At 39.8% G+C, this 19,231-nt stretch overlaps 1 protein-coding gene across 4 annotated transcripts in view; it reads right to left on the minus strand.

Moving 5' to 3' along the window:
- The window catches only part of USP3 (ubiquitin specific peptidase 3), a 171,620-nt gene that overhangs the window by 41,807 nt on the left and 110,582 nt on the right, over positions 1–19,231 (minus strand). For all 4 annotated transcript variants that reach the window (XM_055537704.1, XM_055537703.1, XM_055537705.1 and 1 more), the window contains 4 exons: positions 8,529–8,612; positions 4,926–5,007; positions 3,884–3,966; positions 2,556–2,669 (listed from right to left, as the gene is read on the minus strand). In XM_055537704.1, the coding sequence (XP_055393679.1) occupies positions 2,556–2,669; positions 3,884–3,966; positions 4,926–5,007; positions 8,529–8,612 (363 nt within the window). The remainder of the gene's footprint in view (positions 1–2,555; positions 2,670–3,883; positions 3,967–4,925; positions 5,008–8,528; positions 8,613–19,231) is intronic.

Here is a 19,231-nt window from a genome sequence, read left to right on the forward strand (position 1 = left end):
GGGATGATGAGACCCTGCAGCATTCGTGAGAGGCTGGTGTTTTAGTACACGATGCCAAACTGTCTAAAACTCACAAATAAAATATGAAAACATAAAAAATTTGGTCTCTTCTGAACTAAATCTGACAGTTAACAGCATCTCAAAAACCCAGAGAAAAAGCGGTAACTACTTGACAAAACTAGTTTTTTAATTATATGGTGACCTCTTGAGTATGCCATCATACGTGAACCATCATACTTGTAAAACAAAGCAATGGATAAGTTACAGACCGAATTACTTACTGATGCATATTTTAAAGCATGTAAAACAGGTTAAGAATCTCTTGTCCACCTCCTGACTCTCTCCTTCTTGCCCCTCACTAGGAGCACTTCTCAGACTTGTTCGGGACTGTCTGCTCATTTCTGCCGCAGAGAGTTAATCTGATCGCAGAGCTTCAAAACTCACCTCTGTCCTAGTGACTCTCAAATCCAAATCTGAAATCCACATTTTTCGCACGACTGCTTTTATCCGGGGGTCTCCAGGTCCCAGCAGGAACTTCCTATGGGGCACCCTCTGTCTCTTCTCACCCAGCATGTCCTAAACCTGCTCCCTGCACTCTCCCTATGGCCGCCCGGGCTCCACTCACTCCTCCCACAGGAATACAACTGCCACTTTTTTCTTGGCACATGAGTTCATGGAATAAAAAATTCTGAGTTTGTCCAACTTCTGACAAATCCCCTTAAAGAGAAAGAGTGGTCCTTCTTCACTCCTCCTTTCTGCCTTCCAGCTATAATGAGGTTGAACGGTGGCTCCCCAGCAGCACTGCAGACAATGTAGGCGAGAGCCACACCCAGGGTTGGTGGACAGGGCATCAGGTGAGCCCGATGAGTCCAAGAAACGAAGCTAGATGGGCAAGCTCCAACTTTTACATAAGAAAATAAACCAGGGGTGCTTAAGTCACCATTAGTTTCGGGTTTCTATGCACAAAGGTAAACTTCAACACCGCCTCAACTGCAATGACTATGTGTCGATACAGCTACCATCCTCATCGACACCTGGTTGATACCACAGAGAATCTCACCTTCTTTCTCAACCCCTGTTACCCAACAGGTTCCTGAGATAAAAATTATGTTTTTTACTTCCTAGTACCTAAATCCTCATCCTGTGCTTGAGGAACTCCATCTTAAGAGTCTTGTGAGACTCAAAGGCTGCCTCCCACTATGGAAGCTGAAAACACTAAACACTTGCTCCTCAGCCCTCGCCCCACTCTCTCCCGCAGCCAGGATTCAGGTACCTGGCCTTGGTATGCCTATTTGAAGCAGGAATTAGAGAAGAGCTGTGACAGTGCCAAGTCATTTCAGGTGGCCACGAGCAGCTTCAGGAGCGTGGGGGCAGGTTCAGGGAGATGGGGGAGCCGTAGCAGTAGCTTCCACCCAGCAGCAACTCCAGCGGTGCTGGCAGTGGGAAAACTTGGGCGGGGCATGGCCAGTGGTCCTAATAAGGACACCTTTATCGATGCCTGGACTCTAGACCTGATTTCTCACCCATCTGGTAATGGTAAGTTCACCAAAGACCTTCAATAAATTCCTTTTCTGCATAAAATGGCCAGAGGCAATTTCTGTAATTTGTAACTAAACCCTAAATCCCACTAATGCATCAAGTACTACTGGTTCTTCCCTTTTGTGCACATGTATTTCTTCCTCTTCATTTCACTGCTATTCCCTCTAACCAATTACTATCAAGTGTGAAGCCTCCTTGAACGCAGGCATGTTCTAGCTCATTCTGCACGCTGCTGCCGAAGCCAACTCTTAGGACTGCACTCCTCGTGACATCATGCCCTCCCTGCGCCAATGCCTGGCTTCACTGCATGCTCCACCCTGCACACCATTTGAACACAGTCTATGCTATTCTCCCTCAGCCAGGCAGAGAACAGTGTCAGACTGTAAGTACTAGATTATGTGTGGCTTTTCAGAATGTGTGGGGATGGTGTGTGTGGGAGCAGGGATGGGCAGACAGGGAAAACATTACATTGTTATAGCCTCATTTCAGTAACCTTAAGATGCCTCTTACAACCATGATAAGATGACACACCTTCAGAACCCCAAGAGAACATGGTTTGAATCTGAATACATATTGTTTTGGTTCTCAATAATCACTTGTCACTTCCTCCTCCCACATTAACTAACAAGTGACTGTATTGCCCCATAATGAGTTTGATAACTGCAAATTAATTATTCAAGACAGGTTTACCTAACCCTATCACACAAATTAATTCACAAAGACTAATGACATTCATGCTGCTCTGTAACTAGAACTGTGCTTCATTCACAGACATCAATTTTAGAATGCCCCAATGCACAGACTCCAAAAGTAGAGTACATCCTGCCTGCTAGGTAAATAGAAATAAATGAATTCCGACAATTACTAAGACTGCCAGCTAAATACTGAAACACAACTGTTAACGAGTTTCTTTTTAAATGCACGTGCCTATTTACTCACATACCACAATGGAAATCACCAGTAAGAGTCATTTGTTCTGTAGCTCAAAGCCAGAAAGGACACATTCTGAGACTCACACGTTGTTGTCCCCCTGGCTCCTGGTGTGGTACGTTCGCCGTCCTGCTGTCTTCCCATTTCGTAATTCCACAGCAGGCAGTTCTTTGAAATAACAGCAAAACTGCTCAATGTTACTATTTTAAAAGGAAGAAAAGAAAATAATTTTTTAAATGTCCTAGGACCTGTAAAGAAAGTACTATGAGACCCACATATGGATTCTGAAAATGTGATCTATTTCTCATTAAAGTAGTATTCAATGCAATCTCTTACATCATGTTTCTTTATTAAGATTCCTCTTTTGTTCCCAGGAAACAATACAAGTAAATGACTTTACAGAAATAAAGAACGACCTTAAAGGAAACTCTCTGTTCCCCAAATCCTCAATCCCCCTTCCCATTCAGAGATTATCACCCTTTCTTTCTTTTCAGGGCTTTTGTTTCCAGGTGTTCAATAATTTCCTCCAGCAGAAGCAAACTATGAGAGCAACCATATTGTTTGAATACACTATATAGAGTAACAAGGAGAACTCAGTAGCAACTAGAATTTCTTATTCAAGTTAGAAAAGCTGAGAGCCAGTCCCTTTAAGGAGAGAGCACATGTGGCTTCTGGCCCTGGGAAAATAATTTATTCTGGTCTTTGACACCACATTAGAATCTGAAAGTACACAACTTTCTAAATAATCTCTTCTAGATAACTTAGGTCAGCCTTGTTGCCTGTTTTATTTTTCACTGCTCATCCTACACATTGAGGATCCTCTAAACATCTGATCTAATGACCATACTTAAGACTCAACTAATGACTAAACTGAGTTCTCTGAACAAGGTTCCTTACAGGCCAGGGGTCTGTGAACTGTGGCCCACAGGACAAATCTGGCCCTGGGCCAGTGAGCTTTTCCATTTTTAAAGTGAGTTTTGTATTTTTAAAGAGTTGTGTAAAAGGGAGGGAAGTACTGAAAGGAGGAGGAAAATATGTGGAGGGCCTGGATGTGGCATGCAAAAATTAAAAATATTTATTTAATCTGGCCTTTTTCAGAAGTTTGCTGGCCTGTGGTCAAGCCTATTTAAGAAGTGACAGGAACTAAATAATAACTGCTAACAGTTATTTACTGCCAAGCACTGCTCTAAGCACTTTATGTAAATTATACACTATCTTCCCAGCTACTCTGTGAGGCAGACTATTATCCCCATTTCACTGATGAGAAAACCAAGGCACAGGGAACTGAGGTAACTTGCCCCAAGTTACCAGGCTAGAGTCAGGGCCAGAGACAGAACCTGAACGTGGAGCCTTTGCTCTTAAGCATTCCACCAGAAACTAACGTTAGATAGTTGAGGTCTGACTGTAACGTTACCTGAGCGACTGAAGGATGGCGTTCATGAAACACGTGTTCCCCAAATTCCGAAGGCCCGTGGCACAAATGGCAGTGGTGCTGCCCTGGAAAATGGAACGGGAGGCGGCCTTCAGCGATGCCGGGAGAAGGCCAACTGCTTCAGACATCAAAGGCAAAGGCCTGTATTTGAAACTCTAGCATCAAGCCAGGTTGGAATCAATCCTTTTCAGTCCAATGAATATTTCAAATTCTCTTTCTACTCTCTGTATAAGTGTCTGGATATTTTTAGAAGGCTGTTTCTGATCCTAGGACTGTTCTAAATGGAAACTTAATAGGAAATCAGCTTTAATAAGTACTATGGAGTACATGATGTAAAAACCAGGAAGGTCCTTAAAAGAAATAAGTTTAAGACTTCATGGCTTTATTATAGTTTTTATTTAGTGACTAAGTCGTGTCTGACTCTTTTGTGAACCCATGGACTGTAGACTACCAGGCTCCTCTATCCATGGGATTCTCCAGGCAAGAATATTGGAGTGGGTTGCCATTTCCTTCTTCAGGGATTGTTCCTGACCCAGGAATCAAACCCAAACATCCTGTATTAGCAGGTGTATTCTTTACCACTGAGCCACTTGGGAAGCCCTCACACCTTCAGAAGACTACTAAAGCTACTACAAAGTGGAAAAAATATAACTAAGGAACAAAACTTACCATAACTTCAGACCCACAGAATCTGCAGTAGGGACCTTTACCAGAAGGAAGCAAGGATCTCTGAGACCCTATGCAAAAGGGTAACAAGGTACACGAGGAGGCCTTAAGAACAAATGCTCACTAAGGTACTGGAGCATGGTGGTAATCCTGACGGAAGGCAGGCACTGACAGACTCGCCAAGGTATTTAGTCACATCGAGAGTCGTCAGTACCAGTGGCAAACACTTTGTGAAATATTCCAAATACAAGACATACGTTTATAAAAGTTCATAAGGGGGTAACACTAATGTTAAGAGTTGTAATCAGTGACTAGACCTCAACCAATTCTTGTATTTGAATAAATTTTAATTACTTACATTTACTTTTAGTAACTTGCTGTTCAGTGATGAGTTTTCCAAAAGTTTTCTTTTCCTGTGCCTGTCAGCTGTGAAAGCTGAGCTATCAAAACACAAAAAGACAGACAATCAAAAAGACATTCCTACATACACACCACCCAGCAGGACAGACGGCAAAGGTGGCCGTGCTAAGCTTTGAGGGTACAGCCCTGGCTGACTGAGTAGCCAGGCCAGGGAGGGACCCATGAGGCCGCTGTGGCCCAACAGTACTTCAAGTACTGAGGAGTTCCACTTCCCCTGGAAATGCCCACTTCTCCTCCAGCAGGGTGGGACTAGAATCTGCCACCTCCGGGCACTTCCCAGAGAAGCTGGCCAGGTAGATGTGGTCTCTGAGACGGTCCCTCTCCTCCACCACTCTGTCTACCGATGGTGAATCTCCAGACGAGAGAATACACACGCCACATAAAAAAGGGAGACCCTGGTCTGACATGATTATTCTGACATTGAACATCAACTCTCAAATACTCAAATACTCTATCTCTTTCTTAATTTTGGTAAAGGTATCCTCTTTTGTTCATATGTTGTAACAGATGATCACATAATCTGAGACTGTAGAATGATAAATACATTAGAGGCACACAGGCATACACCAAGTCCTTTGATTAAGCTATGCTATGAAGCATGTTGTAAAACAGCACATAAATTCTGAATTAAATTTAAAATTTTCACAATGAAAGACAGATTTTGTTTGAAATTTATCAGAAAGTAATTCCGATCTTCAAAGGGTCACTTTAAAATGATGTACCAGGGAACTAATCCAAAGGAAGTAAAAGTTACTATTATTAAACAACACAGACTTTTAAGTCTACCAACCCTTTTCCATCTTCCAAAATTATCAGGTTAATCCAAAGAAAATATGTGATTGTTTTTCTTTCCAGAATTTCCACATGAACTGCCTTGAGAGCAGTAGGTCTAGTGACAGTCAGCTGCTTCAAATCTAAAAATATTCTTAAGAAAAATGTCTTCACAACTGTACGTGCCTCTCATACACTGATGACAAGGTAAGAAGCGATCAACCCCACACGGAGTATGAAAGAGAAAGTGCCTTGGAAGTGAAAGTAGCTCAGTCATGTCAAACTCTTTGCGACCCCATGGACTATACAGTCTGTGGAATTCTACAGGCCAGAATACTGGAGTGGGTAGCCTTTCCCTTCTCCAGGGGATCTTCCCAACCCAGGTCTCCCATGTTGCAGGCAGATTCTTCACCAGCTGAGCCATAAGGCAAGCCCGTATGTAGTATAATGTCAAGTTATTCCTTCACAAATTCTGTGAGGAAAGAAGTTGAGTCACAAGCACAGTGACAATGCCTAATAGCTAACTTTTATTCAACTTATACAAATAAAGCCTTTAGCTTTCTAAAATATGTTATTAAATTTTACCATTGGTGATTCTCATAATGGCAGAATCCTTTAGATCCATGCTATTTAACAAGGTAGCTGCTCACTACATGTGGCTGCTGCTGCTAAGTCGCTTCAGTTGTGTCCGACTCTGTGTGACCCCATAGACAGCAGCCCACCAGGCTCCCCCGTCCCTGGGATTCTCCAGGCAAGAACACTGGAGTGGGCTGCCATTTCCTTCTCCAGTGCATGAAAGTAAAAAGGGAAAGTGAAGTCGCTCAGTCGTGTCTAGCTCTTAGCGACCCCATGGACTGCAGCCCACCATGCTCCTCCATCCATGGGATTTTCCAGGCAAGAGTACTGGAGTGGGGTGCCATTGCCTTCTCCGACATGTGGCTAGTAAATTTAAAATAATTCAACTTAAATAAAACATAGAATCCAGTTCCTCATCATGCTGGCTCATTTTCAAGTGCTCCACAGGCACACATGGCCAGTGGCTACACAGTGTGATTATACTAGGTTTCTGGTGCACAGTGCTGCTCTAGAGACACGCTGGACAGTCTGCATCCAGACTCAGATGCAGTCATTGATCTTCCATTGTAGCTTCCAGCACAGACTCAAGGTTGTGTTTGAGAAACATCAAAATAAACTTAGATAATGTTTCTCTACACAGAGGAAGGGTTGCAAGGTACATTTTTCAGTGGGGCCAAGGAGAAGTGAAGACAAGACAGTCTGTGATACCTTTTACCTAATGAAGTGGTCATTGGAAATAAAAGATTGGAAAGCTGCTTATATAAAAGCATGCAGATTCTTCAAAGTTTTGTTCACCCTCTGACTTAGTTCTGATGAATCTGTCATTGAGATGATAGTCTTTTCTTAAGAGAAAACTCTAGGTGGCAAGGAGAAATAATTTGGGGGCTACCTCCTTCTATAACAAAGAATCAGGTTACTAACATCTTTACAATGACGTCATCACACCAGAGAGTGATGTTACAAAAACTACTGCAGGAATCTCCTACTTCACAGTTAATTGTGACAATTTCAGACTAAACTCAATAGTCTAGATCTGTGTGTCTACAGCTGTGTTGCCTAGACAGGGCTCCTGCTGCTCTGTTCAGATTAAGAGAAGGGAGGAAGCACTCTGAAAAAGTGAGGTGCCCCAACAGGACAAGCCAAAACGTCCTTAAATCCAAAGTGTTCTAATTAGTTTAGATTTTAAGGAAATCATTTCCTCCCTTTTCAGCTTATAATCTATATTTAGTCAGAAACATGCAGAGAGACTTTGGTTAACCAAAGCTAGACAGTGTTTAACTTAGAGAACTCAGGTCATTCTCTATCACCACGCAATTTAAAAATACCCTACTGGCTTTACATGTAAGTTTGCTAAAGGACTCCCACTCCTGGCATGTTCTCACAATGCCATTTATACATCAACTGTCACAATAAATTAGATGGCACCTGATGATGGGGAGATTTACACGGATTTCACCTGAGTCAGCAATCATTCCAGGACCATGCTTCCATCCACTGCGCCACCAAAGACACTGCCACTGGGGCTTCTGTGTACTGCTTGGATTGGGGGTTCAGTGAATTGTATCTGACTAACCTATTTGGCTTCAGCCAAAAAAAAAAAAACTATTCACAGTAGTTTAATTTCTTTATGATGACAAAGCATTTCACAGCTTCCTATACTTTCAAGTGATAAATACTGGTCCTAACAAAAAAGAAAAAGAAGAAACTAGGATCTTCTGCTATCATATAGATGCAAAATAAACAATAATATAATTAAACCTATTTTCCCTTAAAATTTATACATAAATTTCAGAGCTTCTAAGAAGACCCCATTAATACATTTGATAAGGATTTTCTAATATTTCAGGTAACCCTATAATGATTTTGGATCATTTTCTGCCCTTCCCTCGCACTAGCAAAACTCCCCTTGAAAATAAACTGAGAAACTTATAAGATGGTGGGTAGTAACTAAAAAACAGGCTCTGGAGCCTTGGATACAGTTTATGGCAAATACTAAATGAAATAAATGCTGAGTTATGACCACTGACAGTTTTCATATACCTAACTCCAAAGTTTATTTTGCTCACATTTCAATCACACTAAAATCATTGAGTGTGATGAGGTTATAGAACTCATCAACAAAAATCCCACTCAGAAATTCTGAAAGACCCCTCAACCCCATTCCATCCCTTCTTTCCCAAGGTCTATTACTTACTTTTCCAAGTTCTGTAAATGTTCTCTGACTTTCTGTACCAGTCCCAGCTTGGTGTCATTAACCACAAAATCATCACAGCGATAACTGCAAGGAAAATATTAATCAGTGTGTGTAAAGAGCTTGAGGAAACCACAGTAATGAAATCACTAAACCCATGCTGCCAAGATGGTCACGTGGCTCTGAGAGCAGTTACAGTCAGCGGTGAGTTCAAAGAGGACTTAGAATCCACACTGGAATGTTTTTAAGGAGCCTTTTTTAAAAGCCACGTAGGCAATGAACACTACTTTCTTTTCACATTTTTATTCCAAAGCTCCTCAATTCCTCTTTGAAAATGAACTAGGCTGCGACATGTGTTATATTCCTTTTAGCGGTGCATAATACATGGAAAACGAAATACAAAGCACCAATTCTATTCATGTAGCATGAAGCCTAAAGCTTTAATGTGATCGCTCCCAACTCAAATTAATGGGGAGAAGAGATGTAAGAAAAAAGCAAGAAAAAGATAATTAACCTGTAGGGATATTTGAATTAAAAGCTATACATTTTACATGCCAGCCAAGCTCCTCTGTCCATGAAATTTTTCAGGCAAGACTACTGGAGTGGGTTGCCATTCCCTTTTCCAGGGGATCTTCCTGGCCCAGGGACAGAACTTGGGTCTCCTACATTGCAGGCAGATTCTTTACCATTTGAGCCACCAGGGAAGCCCCTTTTACACATAATTTAATTTAAATAAACGAAATTGAGAAGAATGAATCTTTTCATTCTGCAATGTTAGAAAACCAAAGTATAAAACAGTGGCTACGTCGTACAGTAAACAAACGCTTTGATGACAGATGTTTAAGATGTTCTTTAGAACTGATACGGTGTGTGTGTGTGTTAGCAAGTCAATAAGCAAATAATATAAGGAATCAGACATAATAAACTCTAACTTGTACATTAGCATTCAATTTTTTTTTCTGGTATATGGCCAATTTTAACTGAAACAACTTACAAGCTAGTACCAAAATATTCTTTTGAACTGCAGCTTTGTACAAAACCACTTATTTAAAACTACCAAAGAATAATGACAATCACAATGCCATTCTTCTGAGCAAAATTTTGAATGCCTAGCAATTAGTAAAAATTAGGTCAAATCTAGCACAATCCAAAAATTATTTCCTACATACCTGAAACCAGGCTATTCAAAAGTTGTAAAGAGGATGGGGGAAAGTAATTTGCTTAAAAAATTCCACAATCGGTCTAACTGCTGGGTCTGCGGAGCGCTCCCCTCTTCATCAGTGGAAGGCTTCCCGTGGTGGACATCCCCACTTCAAGGAAAAGACTTTCTCCAAGTCTGTGAATACCTTCAACAACAATCACATGCGATGCCTCTTCTTCATCTGATGACATTTACCAACCCTAAAATGGACTGGTGCAACACTTTGCACTTTAACTATGGACATCATGTGACTTTTAATTTTGATTCTGATTGTTTTGTTTTTGCTATTTGCTCCCTGCATCTGTAACTATATAACTGGATTTGTTTCTAGTCCCATGAAAGCTTTTAAGTTACAAATGGTTGCTCAAACTCCTGCTACTGCTGTAGCTTCCTCCAACTACTATTTGGGGCCCCTGGATCAGATATCCTCAATATGAGGATTAGGAGAATATGTTGCCTCACCAATTTAGGGACAACGCCCCTTGTCAGCTCGGAAGCAGTTATGGAACGAGAACGACGCCCCTTTTCCCTAGGCAACATAATTCTCCTAAAAGAAAAGGGGGGAATGAGAGAGTCATTTCCTAGGCAGGTTGATAAGGAGTCTAGGGGTCCCCAAGGAGAGAGAGGTCTGGAATTCTCAAGGAGGAAGAAAGGACAAACTTTTTTTTCCTTCTCTACATTCCTTAGGATTATATAACAATAATGTATCCTGCCTGAGGACAGTCTTTGGATTAAACCTTCTGGCTAATTCTGTTATCTTAAAATGTAAATTATGGGAGGTCTTTACAACCTCCAGACATTCTTTGGAGTATATAACTTCATTGTTAACACTAGCAAGCGGGTACTCTTTCTGCCCCCTTCTGATGCCTATGTCAGAAGCTTTCTCTATCTCCTTTATACTTTAATAAAACTTTATTACACACACACACACAAAAATATTACACACGAAAACATGGCTTGTGTCTTTTAGTCACAATTTACACATGTAATTATTTAACAAGCCCCTGCCCCAAAATCTGACTATCTAATGCTGTCAATCAAGAGTCTCTAATATTCTCCAAGCTCCCATGGTCAATCCTTAACATTTCTACTAATAGCAAAAGCTACCATTCACATCCCAGACTGTTTCTCTTTGATCAAAGCCATCAGCAATGGGAGGAAAATAATTCTTCACTGGTTTTATAACAAATGCATAAAGCAATTAAATTCATGGGAAGTTTCAGTTCCTTGCTTCTTCTCAGCATAAATGTTAAGAGGGTAAGGTCTACTCTATAAATCTGGGATTAGGGCACTTGATTCCTCTGTGAATCCCAGGCATGCACTAGAGCATGAAACTGTATTGTTACCCTAATTCCTGCTTACATTCTCATTCTAGATTGGCATGAACATATACATGCACTTTGGCTAAAAGAATTACCCAGTGTTCAAAGCAAAAGCAACTCCTAACGCTACTGTCCATCTGGGGAATGAAGTCTAAGAGCAAATTTAGATGGCCTTTCACATATTTACATGCTGCTAGTCTATCTAATTGAAAAGTGAACCCCTTAACTTTCACATACACACACACACACACACACACAAATGGTTGCTTTGTTTAAAGAAACAAATTGCTAAAAAAAAAAAAAAAAAGAAAGAAAGAAAAGAAACAAATTGCTTTAAATTATATGAAATAACTTTTTTCATATTAAAGTAATTCTTTTTGGTGTGACATGAATTCAGCCTTTAGCATTTGTTAAAGGAACATTTTCATATGTCGAAACAGATTTATTGATGGCTTTGCTCCATTCTGAACTAATCTGCCTTAACTGGGTCTATTTCCTTCATCTCTTTGAGCGTTCATCATTAAATGAGTAGGTTGCTCTAGGCTCTAGAGCTGTGCTACTGTGGCACGGCTATCCTTCTGTTACTTTTCTATGCACTAATGAAGCGTTGTCAAGTGCTCATTTCAATATTTTATGCAGAAAGCAGGAGTTACAGTGATACCTACATAAACTGTAATTTGTAGTTAAATTGAAATATTTATTTTAATTATAATACAATTATTTTTCTGGCTCAAAAACTAAGAATGAAAAAAATTTTTTTAACTTCCAAATTAAGGCACGCTAATGAGGTAGAATCGAGTGTAATTTTCCTAAGAATGGCAATTATGATTTAACATAGCAGAGCCAAATTAATAAGCTGTGTATAAAAAAGTTTTAAGATAATAGACAATGTTGAGTCATTTTCAGCAAATGCATAGTAATTTAACAAGAAGCCGCCTCTCTACAGTCAAAATATAATCAATGAACTCTGTCACAATGAAATCAGAATGAAATATGTAACAAAATGATTTCTCATTGACTTTAGGGATTTGATCTTACAATTCTGGCAAGCTACAAAACAGCCTGAATTCTTGCTCAAGAAAGAAAACCATTTTTAGATGGAGAGATGAAACATTAATTTATTATTTCAGTTAAGGGAATTATGTTTTAAAATTTGAGAGATCACAAAGGATATTTTACAAAAAGTGAAAGATCTTCAGTTGATTCACCAAGAACTGATTTAACATTTGAAAACTATAAATACTTTTATTTTTAGCTTTAGATAAGTTTTACAAGAGACAGTGGCCAATGAATACTTAGGGTACGTTTTGTCTCAAGTGACTTCCAAATTGAAATGTCGTCTACTTGCAACCTTCAGTTCAGTTCAGTCACTCAGTCGTGTCCAATTTGGGACCCCATGAACCACAGCACGCCAGGCCTCCCTGTCCATCACCAACTCCTGGAGTTTACTCAAATTCATATCCATCAAGTCGGTGATGCCATCCAGCCATCTCATCCTCTGTTGTCCCCTTCTCCTGCCCCCAGTCCCTCTCAGCATCAGGGTCTTTTCCAATGAGTCAACTCTTCGCATGAGGTGACCAAAGTATTGGAGTTTCAGCTTTAGCATCAGTCCTTCCAATGAACACCCAGGATTGATCTCCTTTAGAATGGACTGGTTGGATCTCCTTGCAGTCCAAGGGACTCTCAAGAGTCTTCTCCAACACCACAGTTCAAAACCATCAACTCTTCGGCGCTCAGCTTTCTTCACAGTCCAACTCTCACATCCATGCATGACCACTGGAAAAACCATAGCCTTGACTAGATGGACCTTTGTTGGCGAAGTAATGTCTCTGCTTTTGAATATGCTATCTAGGTTGGTCATAACTTTCCTTCCAAGGAGTAAGTGTCTTTTAATTTCATGGCTGCAATCACCATCTGCAGTGATTTTGGAGCCCCCAAAAATAAAGTCTGACACTGTTTCCACTGTTTCCCCATCTATTTCCAATGAAGGGATGGGACCAGATGCCAGGATCTTTGTTTTCTTAATGTTGAGCTTTAAGCCAATTTTTTCACTCCCCTCTTTCACCTTCATCAAGAGGCTTTTTAGTTCCTCTTCACTTTCTGCCATAAGGGTGGTGTCATCTGCATATCTGAGGTTATTGATATTTCTCCCGGCAATCTTGATTCCTGCTTGTGCTTCTTCCAGCCCAGCATTTCTCATGATGTACTCTGCATAGAAGTTAAATAAGCAGGGTGACAATATACAGCCTTGACGTACTCCTTTTCCTATTCGGAACCAGTCTGTTGTTCCATGTCCAGTTCTAACTGTTGCTTCCTGACCTGCCTTAAAAGCAATCAAACTCATGTTGCAAATGTTTTTTAATCTTTTACATCTGTAACTTTCAGTTAGATAGGAAAAAGCTACTTTTTATCAACACAAACAAGAACCAGTTATGTGGGATCAAAACTCCAGATTTATTGGAATTAATTCCCTTATTTGATCCACTTCATGTTAACATACTGAAAATATTTGTGCTCTGAAGTGGACTGTATCATGGGTGCAGTTATTAAAATGGTGCAGTTACTAAAACTGTTCACTATACATGTACAAATGCTCTGACTCATCACCGGTGGAACTGTTACAAGAGACAGAAGATAATGAATTTAATGACTACATGCTCTTTGCCAACATTCACTGCTTGAGCCATGGCAGATTGTACAAAGGTTTATGTTCTGTTAAGCCTAATTCAAGATTTTCTTGAATCAAAAGGAACACCTGCCAATATTTAGCATAAGAGAAAACAGCACCCCATGACCTACATTTTTTACCTATAGCACAGTGCACATGAAGGAGCTGAATTTAAAGATCCAAGGAGAGAGAAAAGGCTTGTTTTTGACACAGCTAGACAGGTATGAGAATTTATGTTAAAATTTAAACTATTCATACTATAAATTAATAATGGTTTTACACATTTCAACATGAACAAATATGCAAGAGATTTTAAATGGAATAGCATTATGTAAGTTGGCTCTAATAGCTACAAGAAAAATTGAAGAATGCTTTGTTGACATGACTAAATTTAGAGCTGATTTTCAGTTTATATAATGGCCCTTTGAATTTGATATTGATAATACTGAGTTGTTACAAGAGTGAGTGGATTTACCTAACTTAGATACAGTTTTGAAACTGATATGCTTTTGCTTCAGTCAATTATTCTAAAAAAAAGATGTCGGTCCTGTCAATACAGATGTCAAGTATTAAAGAAAATGGGGGTTTTGGGGTGGGGTACTTTATTGGAAAAAATTTTAATAGTGTTTGGAATCTACATTTTCAATGGCAACTCTTATGACTGAATACAGATCAAGCATTTCTCATGAAAAGTTAGCATCTGAATGGAAATGTGCTATATGTGTAAAATATCACACTGGATTCTGAAGGTTTCATATTTCAAAAAAAGATACAAACCATCTCTAATAATTCTACATGGATTACAATGTTGACATGGTAATACTGGGTTGGCCAAAAAGTTCATTCAGGTTTTTCCATAAGATCTTAGAGGGTCAATATATGCAAGACCTTATGACAAAACCAGAACAAAGTTTCTGGCCACCCAACATTTTGGATAACCAGGTTAAATAAAATATACAATTTAAATGAATTTACCTGTTTGTCTTTGCTTTTTTATTGTGGCTACTAGAAAATTCTGTATTACATACGTGATGAATTATTTCTCTTGGACAGGACTGCGGGCCTAGAAAGTATCTAAGACACTGGCTGCGCTACTGTTCTATAATAACCATTGTCACAAGGGGGTAAGAAGTATAGCTTCAGTGAACTACAAGAAATCAACTGATTGTGGCTGAATTTGGTCTGTCTTAAAAATTTTTAGGATTTCACAATTGTCCTTATTTCCAAGAGTAGACTTCAGAAATTCTTACAGTCACTAAGAAGGACATTTATCTCTAGGTTTCTAACCTTCATCCTGTCTGAATTCATCACACTGTACAAGCATCATCTGATGACGATGATGAAAGGAAAGCACCTGCTTCCACAGGTCGAAACTTCCAGGGGCGCCTGGCATGTGGTACAGTGTCAGTAAATGTCGGCTTCCTTCCATTGTGTAACCAGGGCTGCCTTGTAACACACCCTTCTCCAGCTGCCCCCATTCCCTCTGTTTTGATTTCTTCTTCCTCCCTGGCCCAGAGGTCAAAAGAAAGTAAGTAACAAAAGTAGGAAATAAATAAGGATTTAAATGCTGTCTGGTGCCTTAGCCTTGAGCTGAGACACTGCTTTCAAACTGGAAACTCTCTCATTAATACTGGTATTAAAAAGTCCCAAGACAAACAGAAGAATTTAAAGTAAACAAAGTTCTAGGAATCTCTTCCTGGTTTGCAATTATGTTGAAGATATTAGGTCAGAATTATGGTTGCCTCTAACACCTGAAAAAAAATGAGCCACCATTTTTGGTTTTCCCTCCAAGGAGACTACACCAGAATAAGTAGAAAGGAGTACATAACTTGTAGGCTGTGTTTCAGAGCTTCTAGACTGGGCATCCGAAACTTGGAAGGCATGTCCCATTTTGAATAAATATTGTTATAAAATATGGCTAAATGTCTTAAGGTGAAAATACACCTGGGTCCCAAAATGTAACTGAAATAATATAAAAAGGTGTTCTCTTTTTCTTCTTTCTACTGAGAAACTGGAGCTGAGGTGCAGGTTTTGGCATCTCTTCATTCATATAAATAGGACTTCATGCGTCTAACAAACAAAAGTCAGATCAGATCAGATCAGTTCAGTCGCTCAGTCCTGTCTGACTCTTTGCGACCCCATGAATCACAGCACGCCAGGCCTCCCTGTCCATCACCAACTCCCGGAGTTCACCCAGACTCACGTCCATCGAGTCAGTGATGCCATCCAGCCATCTCATCCTCTGTCGTCCCCTTCTCCTCCTGCCCCCAATCCCTCCCAGCATCAGAGTCTTTTCCAATGAGTCAACTCTTCGCATGAGGTGGCCAAAGTACTGGAGTTTCAGCTTTAGCATCATTCCTTCCAAAGAAATCCCAGGGCTGATCTTCTTCAGAATGGACTGGTTGGATCTCCTTGCAGTCCAAGGGACTCTCAAGAGTCTTCTCCAACACCACACTTCAAAAGCATCAATTCTTTGGCGCTCAGCCTTCTTCACAGTCCAACTCTCACATCCATACATGACCACAGGAAAAACCATAGCCTTGACTAGACAAACCTTTGTTGGCAAAGTAATGTCTCTGCTTTTGAATATGCTATCTAGGTTGGTCATAACTTTCCTTCCAAGGAGTAAGCGTCTTTTTTTTTTTTTTTAACTTTACAATATTGTATTGGTTTTGCTATATATCGAAATGAATCCGCCACAGGTATACATGTGTTCCCCATCCTGAACCCTCCTCCCTCCTCCCTCCCCATTCCATCCCTCTGGGTCGTCCCAGTGCACCAGCCCCAAGCATCCAGTATCGTGCATCGCACCTTGACTGGCAACTCGTTTCATATATGATATTATACATATTTCAATGCCATTCTCCCAAATCATCCCACCCTCTCCCTCTCCAACAGAGTCCAAAAGGCTGTTCTATACATCAATGTCTCTTTTGCTGTCTCGTATACAGGGTTATTGTTACCATCTTTCTAAATTCCATATATATGCGTTAGTATACTGTACTGCTGTTTTTCTTTCTGGCTTACTTCACTCTGTATAATAGGCTCCAGTTTCATCCACCTCATTAGAACTGATTCAAATGTATTCTTTTTAATGGCTGAGTAATACTCCATTGTGTATATGTACCACTGCTTTCTTATCCATTCATCTGCTGATGGACATCTAGGTTGCTTCCATGTCCTGGCTATTATAAAGTGCTGCGATGAACAGTGGGGTACACGTGTCTCTTTCCCTTCTGGTTTCCTCAGTGTGTATGCCCAGCAGTGGCGTCTTTTAATTTCATGGCTGCAATCACCATCTGCAGTGATTTTGGAGCCCCCCAAAATAAAGTCTGACACTGTTTCCACTGTTTCCCCATCTATTTCCAATGAAGGGATGGGACCAGATGCCATGATCTTCGTTTTCTGAATATTGAGCCTTAAGCCAACTTTTTCACTCTCCACTTTCACTTTCATCAAGAGGCTTTTTAGTTCCTCTTCACTTTCTGCCCTAAGGGTGGTGTCATCTGCATATCTGAGGTTATTGATATTTCTCCCGGCAATCTTGATTCCAGCTTGTGTTTCTTCCAGCCAACTTTTAGGCTATTGAATTAATACTAAAGCAAGTTTAAATTTCGTGATTTTAGGTGATTCTTCAAGTAAAGATGGCCTATACCTCTACTAGACTACTTGTCTGATACAGAGAACATTTACTTCTGTATTTACTGAAAAGAAAGAAATGCTTAATAAAATTGAAGTAAACTGGACACTAAAGACAAAAAATAATACTTAAGAAATCGTATTAGACAACATTTTAGAGATGTTAGATAAGAAAATGAGATATAAAAAGGCAAGGAAGGAGGATTCTTATCTTTCTCTACTTATAACACGTTGAGACAAAGTATACTATCAGCTCAGCTATGTAAAAATTAGTCTCAACCCAAATTCCTTGAACCAAACATGATGCTAGTTTTAAAGTATTTTAAACCAATAGTTAAAAACTGATTAAATGTAGAGTAGGGTATTATATACATACTGTTGTTCAAAGCAGGAGATATGCAAATAATTTTACCACCTTGCACCAGGTAGCAGGTAAATTTTCGTAAGAAATACCAATTATTTATACTATTAAATAATTTGGTTAAAAAAAAGTGGATAATATCATAACTAATTTCAAATTCTGCTACTCTAATAGCAAAAAAAAAAAAAAAGCAAAAAAAAAAAAAATCACTTCATGGCAAATAGATGGGGAAGCAATGGAAACAGTGATAGACTATTTTTGGGGGGCTCCAAAATCACTGAAATGGTGACTGCAGCCATGAAATTAAAAGACGCTTGGAAGAAAAGTTATGACTAACCTAGATAGCATATTAAAAAGCAGAGACATTACTTTGCCAACAAAGGTCTGTCTAGTCAAAGCTATGATTTTTCCAGTAGCCAAGTATGGATGTGAGAGTTGGACTATAAAGAAAGCTGAGCACTGAAGAACTGATGCTTTTGAACTGTGGTGTTGGAGAAGATTCTTGAGAGTCCCTTGGACTGCAAGGAAATCTAAGCAGTCCATCCTAAAGGAAATCAATCCTGAATATTCACTGGAAGGACTGATGCTGAAGCTGAAACTCCAATACTTTGGATGCGAAGAACTGACTCACTGGAAAAGACCCTGATGCTGGGAAAGATTGAAGGTGGGAGGAGAACGGGATGACAGAGGATGAGATGGTTGGATGGCATCACCGACTCAATGGACATGAGTTTGAGTAAACTCTGGGAGTTGGTGATGGACAGGGAGGCCTGGTGTGCTGCGGTCCATGGCGTCACAAAGAGTTGGACATGACTGAATAACAAAATTGTCCGATTTCTTCATTACACTGATTTCTTAAGCATACATTTTCAGATTTTTTTTTCTAATTTCTAGTATTTAAAATCATGCCTAATCCTTTTCTATTTTTATTTCTATAACCTCCCCCAAGCCCACATTTTTCCTCCTCCATCTCAACTAGTAGTTTATCCTATACTTTGGTTATTTCTTTTCATATAATATTTGTCCCTGCCCTATCTAAGTACAATTACAGTCAAATCCATAAATAGCTGTAGCTGAATTAAGCTGTAGTATTTGATGGTCCTGCAATGTCGATCTTACCTGAATTTTCTTCTCTCTCATCTTTCCCTCACAATCTTTCCTTTCACTTCAGTGTTACCTTCTTTACACTTAGATTTCAGCTTTCATTCCACACATCAACAACCCCCGTACCCTCCCTCATTGCCATGTAGCACACCATTCACTGTTTAACCGCAAAAAGTATTCCTTACTTGGTCATCCCCATCTGTACTTTATTTCCCCATTCTCCAAAAATTAAATCATGCAGCATGGCTCAATCATTTTCTCATCCTAAAATTTAATATGGGTCCACCTCCTTTTAAAAATTCTAATTTTAGAAACACTTGTTTCCTTCCTATTTTCACCTTGTACCTCACGCCCCCTCTAATTAAAAGGCAAAACACAGGTCCATTAAGGCAAAATCTTCCAATTTTCAAT

The sequence above is a fragment of the Bubalus kerabau genome, chromosome 10 (assembly GCF_029407905.1).
Source record: "Bubalus kerabau isolate K-KA32 ecotype Philippines breed swamp buffalo chromosome 10, PCC_UOA_SB_1v2, whole genome shotgun sequence".
Taxonomy (NCBI): domain Eukaryota; kingdom Metazoa; phylum Chordata; class Mammalia; order Artiodactyla; family Bovidae; genus Bubalus; species Bubalus kerabau.